The sequence below is a fragment of the Chiloscyllium punctatum genome, chromosome 6, assembly GCF_047496795.1.
Source record: "Chiloscyllium punctatum isolate Juve2018m chromosome 6, sChiPun1.3, whole genome shotgun sequence".
In the NCBI taxonomy this organism is placed as follows: Eukaryota; Metazoa; Chordata; class Chondrichthyes; order Orectolobiformes; family Hemiscylliidae; genus Chiloscyllium; species Chiloscyllium punctatum.
Genome location: NC_092744.1, coordinates 28,962,602 through 28,969,089, shown reverse-complemented (window position 1 = coordinate 28,969,089; position 6,488 = coordinate 28,962,602). Strand labels below are relative to the sequence as shown.

Below are 6,488 nucleotides of genomic sequence, written 5' to 3'. Positions count from 1 at the left end.
GCAAGTTTGCAAGCAGGCTAACTCTACCTCAGACAATTTCTAATGAGAGAGGAGGAGTTAGTAGATATGGAATGGAATTGGTGGCAAAAACAATAATCTCTTCCACAGAAAGCAGTTGAGGCCAAAACATTGAATGTTTTAAAAAGAAGTTAGATATAGTTCTTAGGACTAAAGGAGTAAAGAGCTACAGGGAGAAAGGAACAGAATATTGAGTTTATTGATCAGCCATGAATTCCAGGATTTTGACCCAGTGACAATATATTTCACAGTCAGGATGATGAGCATCCTGCAGATGAACTTGCAAGTGGTGGTGTTCCTTTATTTCTCTTGGTCTTCTCCTTCTATATGGTAGATATTGCGAATTTGGAAGTTACTGTCGAAGGAACCTTTGAATTGCAGCAGTGCATCTTGTAATTGGTACACCTGTAGTAAAACACTCCGAGCTATGTTTCCTCTAACTTTTCCTGCTGCTGTGCAGACTTCTATGGCCCATACATTGCAGTGGTTTCCAGAACAGGAAGTCATGCATGGTCCTTCTGAGTGTCTGTGCAGCCATGCATAGAGGGAATATGGACCCTTAGGTTAATTAGGTGAGAGTTTCAATGATACTAATCATAGCATTTAATCAAATTTACACTAAATTAGAAATGAGTACAAACAATATCCCATTGATACAAATGAGGTTAAATTGAGGTTAATATTTATCCCAATACTATTTACGTCAAACAGTCTGAGGACAAGTATATTTAAATGGTTCAATATTAAAGTGGGTGTGGAAACAGATGGATCTGGGTTTTTTCATGCAGAATCCTTAAGGGTGACAAGTCATTAAAAAGTCATTTGAACCCTTGGCTTAATAAATTGAGGCACAAAGTGCAAACCCAAGGAATTTGTGGGTAAACACTTTGTAATGCACTGGTTCAGGCTCTGTTGTAGTATGTGTTCACTTTGGGTGACCACATTTTAGAAAGGAAGTTTACAAGTGTATTTTCAAGTGTGAGGGATTTTGGTTATATGGGGAAATAGGAGAATCTGGGCTATTTTTCATAAGGCACAATAAGTTATGAAATTTTAAACAAGAAGAAATTGTTTCTTCTAGCACAAGAATCAATAATTAAAGGACATAGATTTGAGGTAATTGTTAAAGGAATCAAGGGAGATGAGAATACTTTTTAAGTAGTGAGTTTTTGTCCTTTGGAATGTACTGTCTGAACTCTAGTATAGTAGATGTAATGGTAACTTCAAAAGGGATTTGATTGCATATTTTAAAAAGAAACACTTCCAGAACTATGCAGCAATAAAAAGCAGATGAATGAGATTCATTGAATAGCTGGTAGAAAGAGCTGGCAGAAAGATGTTAGAAAGGTTGGTCTCCTTCAAAGCTGGAAGTATCTATGGATTCTTCTATATCGATCTGGCTTATGGAAGTATTTGGCTCTTTCAGCAGGTATGTGTTGGCATTACAAGCTGCCTCATCCCTGTCACCGTACAGGGGAGTCCAGTAATAATACATCTGCAGCCCATGAGCTAGCTCAGAAAGGTAGACTCTTCCATCAATCCAGTATGGGCTAATGTCTGTTCGTTTTGGCTTCAAACGCCCAGCTTTTATCAGGTTTGCAAAGTCCTGAAATATTAAATGAAAGGTGTTAAAGGGCAGTAGAATCTGTGCTCAGCTGATGACGTCAGATAAAACATCAGCATTCTCCCTACCTCTAGACAGTCTATTGTACAGACCACATCTTTTATTTTGGATTGTGGTCCAAAATGGTAAAATAATTGCTATAAACTAAAGACTATGGAAGGAGTTGCTGCATTTTTGAAATTAAGTTACTGGAACTCATTGTGAGTTGTGTTTACACTTACTTTATTCAAGCAATGGGGAATATATCTAAACTCTCATGGCTTTGTTGGTGCAATGTGGTCACTCAGAGACAGATTGGTTGTCCAGTTGAGATCAGTTGTGTGAGCCCAAACCCATCCGCATGACAGCAACACTGGCTTCTGGACAAGTTTATAGTTTCTGTGTGAACAGTACAGAGGTAGACACAGGTCTCCAGACTGCAAGAGACAGCCTCTTGGTGTTTCTCTCTGGTTTTCTTTGTTTCTCTCTGTGCACTGCAGGAATTAAAAACTGAAAAATTACCTCACATATTCCATCATTTGCTATTGCCTCTAGCCAGTGATTGAAAGTATGAACAAATAATCTGTTAACCACTTCCATCTTTAACAAAGGAATGATTCTGGAAAAAAGTGATCAGTGATCAGATGATGCAAAAGAGTCACATGAATGAATCCTGTGCAATTGAACTGTGTTTGTCCAGTACTTTACCTTTGACCAGTAACATCCATGTGTTTTTGTTTACTTGTTTGTGTCTGTCTCCATTTGTGAGTAGTGATTTCGAAAGGGGATCGATCTTAAGCTAGAAGAGCTGATAATTCATACTTTGTTTCCTGTTTTTAGAATTTATTTATTTATAATAAATAGTAGTTTCTTGTTAAATATGGAAATGTAGTCAATGATATCTGGTGAGTACAGTAGACAGTTAAATTGGAGGAACTTTGAATAATTTAATGAAATCTTCAGCTTTTGTGACAACCTTGGACCAGTGGACTTGAGTTTCAGCACATTTTCCTAAGTGTGTGTCATGACATTTTATATGTAACTTGGTTAATGTTGATTATACGGATATAGAAGTCTGGCCATTTTTATGCCTTCTGACACAAATTGACTAACCAGTTCCTGCCTCAGAATTTCAATGTTATTATCTGACCCTCACACACTGCTTAGCCATTGAAGTAATAGGTGAGTTGAGAGACCACTGCACCTGAATGAAGAGTTGAGAATTTGGTTCACGTGAAGTCATTACATAAAGGGAAGCAGTATTCCTTTTTCTGCCTCTTTTCAGTCTCCATTAGCTGTAAAAATTATAATTTGTTTCTCACAAAAAACCACAGAAACATGAGGCTATTTGGCCGAATGTGTCTGTGCTGGTTCTTCAAATTGGCAGATCTCCTAATGCCACATATCTGCCTTCTCCCTATAATCCTGCATGTTATTCTGTTCAGATAATAATCTAATTCTCTGCTGAAAGCCTCACTTGAACCCATCTCCACCACAATATTAGGCATTGCATTCTAGATGCTAATTACTTGTGCTTGAAAGACTTTCTCCTAATCACTTTTCTTTCTTTTACTATTTCCTTAAAATGGTGTCTTCTTGTTCTCCATCCTTTCAGAGGGTGGGAACATTTTCTTCCCATTTACTCTGTTTAAAACTCTCACCATTTTGAATGCTTTAATCAAATCTCCTCTTGGCCTTCAGCAAGGAATGCAGTCCCAACTTCTCCAAATTATTTTCGTAATTGAAATTCCTCAATGTTTTTCAAGCTTCTTCTTCACACAGGGGCATTGATAGAATAAATAGACAAAGTCCTTTCTCTAGGGTGGGGGAAGTCCAGAACGAGATGGCATAGTTTTAGGGTGAGGGGGAAAGATATAAAAGAGACCTGAGAAAACTTTTTCACGCAGCGTGTGGTACGTGTATGGAATGAGCTGCCAGAGGAAGTGGTGGAGGCTGGTAAAATTGCAACATTTAAAAGGCATTTGGATGAGTATATGAATAGGAAGGGTTTGTAGGGATATGGGCTGAGTGCTGGCAGGTGGGACTAGATTGGGTTGGGATATCTAGTCAGCATGGATGGGTTGGACCAAAGGGTCTGTTTCCATGCTGTACATCTCTATGGCTTTATGACTCTCTAATACTTTATATCCTTCCTAAAGTATGCCATTCAGAACTGGGCATAGGAGCAGAGGTAGGCCATTCAGCCCTTTGAACCTACCCTACCATTCTTAATCATAGCTAATCATCTACCTGGATTGCACTTTCCTACATTATCCAAATATTACTTGACATCACGAGTTTCCAAAAATCTATTGATTTTCGACTTGAATATGCTCAATGATTGAGCCTTCACAATCCTTTGGGGTAGAGAATCCCAAGATTGACCATTTACTGTGTGAAGGAATTTCTCCACCATTTCAGTCTTAAATTGCCACCAACCTACCCTGAAATTATGTTCATGCTGGAGAAACATCCTAAGTACATACAACCCGTTGCACCCTGTAAGAATTTTATAAATTTCAATACAATCGCCTGTCTTTCTTTTTAAGTCAAGGGAATACAGACCCAGTTTCCTCAATCTCTCCTCATGAAATAATCCCATGATCCTAGCAATTATTCTAGTAAACCTTCATTAAACTCCCTCAATGGCAAGTTTGTCCTTTCTTAGATAAGGGAGATCAAAACTGTACACAAAACTATAAGTGGAACTGTAAAACTGGTCTCAGTAACGGTGAGACTACCATTAATTGTAAAAACCCATTTGATTCACTATTCCCCTTCAGGTAAGGTAATCTGTCATGCTTGAATGGTCTGGGTGACATGTGACTCTAAACTTGGAGCAACTTCAGTACCCCCTGAAATGTTCCAGAGAGCCAATCAATTCAATTAGGGTTGGGCAATAAATTCTGGTCTTGCTAGCAACATTCACAACCCATCAAAGAAAAGAAAATATTTTCTGCTTTGCTGTCTATGAGATTAAAAAGTCACTGAAACCTCAACAGTTTCCACTCACAACCTACATGGTGTCAATCCTGATATTGGCAGAAATTCAGTAAGAACTGAAAAGTGAAGACAAATGAAAAAGGACATTAAATTGGAGGAAGGCTAATTTTGATGGTCATAGAGCCATAGATGTACAGCATGGAAATAGATCCTTCAGTCCAACCCGTCCATACCGACTAGATATCCCAATCGGAACTAGTCCCACCTGCCAGCACCCGGCCCATATCCGTCCAAACCCTTCCTATTCATATACCCATCCAATTGCCTCTTAAATGTTGCAATTGTACCAGCTTCCACCACTTCCTATATCAGCTCATTCCATACACGTACCACCCTCTGCGTGAAAAAGTTGCCTCTCAGGTCTCTTTTATATCTTTCCCCTCTCACCCTAAAGCTATGTCCTCTAGTTCTGGACTTCCCCACTCCAGGGAAAAGACTTTGTCTATTTATCCGTTCCATGCCCCTCATAATTTTGTAAACCTCTATAAGGTCACCCCTCAGCCTCCGATGCTCCAGGGAAAACAGCCCCAGCCTGTTCAGCCTCTCCCTGTAGTTCAGATCCTCCAACCCTTGCAACATCCTTGTAACTCTTTTCTGAACCCTTTCAATTTTCACAACATCTTTCCAATAGGAAGGAGACCAGAATTGCACGCAATATTCCAACAGTGGCCTAACCAATGTCCTATACAGCCGCAACATGAGCTCCCAACTCCTGTACTCAATACTCTGACCAATAAAGGAAAGCATACCATATCCTATCTACCTGCGACTCCACTTTCAAGGAGCTTCCCTCAGACCTTACGATTGAGTGTATAAGTCTTGCTAAGATTTGCTTTCCCAAAATGCAGCACCTCGCATTTATCTGAATTAAACTCCATCTGCCAATTCTCAGCCCATTGGCCCATCTGGTCCAGATCCTGTTGTAGTCTGAGGAAACCCTCTGCACTACACCTCCAATTTTCGTGTCATCTGCAAACTTACTAACTGTACCTCTTATGCTTGCATCCAAATCCTTTATGTAAATGTCAAAAAGTAGAGGACCCAGCACCGATCCTTGTGGCACTCCACTGGTCACAGGCCTCCAGTCTGAAAAACAACCCTCCACCACCACCCTGTCTTCTACCTTTGAGCCAGTTCTGTATCCAAATGGCTAGTTCTCCCTGTATTCCATGAGATCTAACCTTGTAAATCAGTCTCCCATGGGGAACCTTGTCGAACATCTTACTGAAGTCCATATAGATCACATTTACTGCTCTGCCCTCATCAATCTTCTTTGTTACTTCTTCAAAAAACTCAATCAAGTTTGAGAGACATGATTTCCCATGCACAAAGCCATGTTGACTATCCCGAATCAGTCCTTGCCTTTCCAAATACATGTACATCCTGTCCCTCCGGATTCCCTCCAACAACGTGTCCACAACCAAGGTCAGGCTCACTGGTCTATAGTCCCCTGACTTGTCTTTAGCACCCTTCTTAAACAGTGGCATCACGTTTGCCAACCTCCAGTCTTCTGGCACCTCACCTGTGACTATTGATGATATGCGGAAAGTCAGGAGGCATGGGATAGAGGGAAATTTGGCCAATTGGATAGAAAACTGGCTAACCGGTCGAAGGCAGAGGGTGGTGGTAGATGGTAAATATTCAGCCTGGAGCCCAGTTACAAGTGGAGTTCCGCAGGGATCAGTTCTGGGTCCTCTGCTGTTTGTAAGTTTTATTAATGACTTAGATGAGGGAGTCGAAGGGTGGGTCAGTAAATTTGCAGATGATACGAAGATAGGTGGAGTTGTGGACAGTGAGGAGGGCTGTTGTCGGCTGCAGAGGGACTTAGATATGATGCAGAGCTGGGCTGAGGAGTGGCAGATGG

The 6,488-nt window shown here is 40.5% G+C and overlaps 1 protein-coding gene across 1 annotated transcript in view; it reads right to left on the bottom strand.

Annotated features, from left to right (window-relative positions):
• Positions 1-194: 194 nt before the first annotated feature.
• The window catches only part of lrrc34 (leucine rich repeat containing 34), a 57,353-nt gene continuing 51,059 nt past the window's right edge, over positions 195-6,488 (bottom strand). Inside the window, exon 11 of the mRNA XM_072572217.1 lies at positions 195-1,624. Coding sequence (XP_072428318.1) covers positions 1,358-1,624 — 267 coding nt within the window. The 3' untranslated portion in view covers positions 195-1,357. The remainder of the gene's footprint in view (positions 1,625-6,488) is intronic.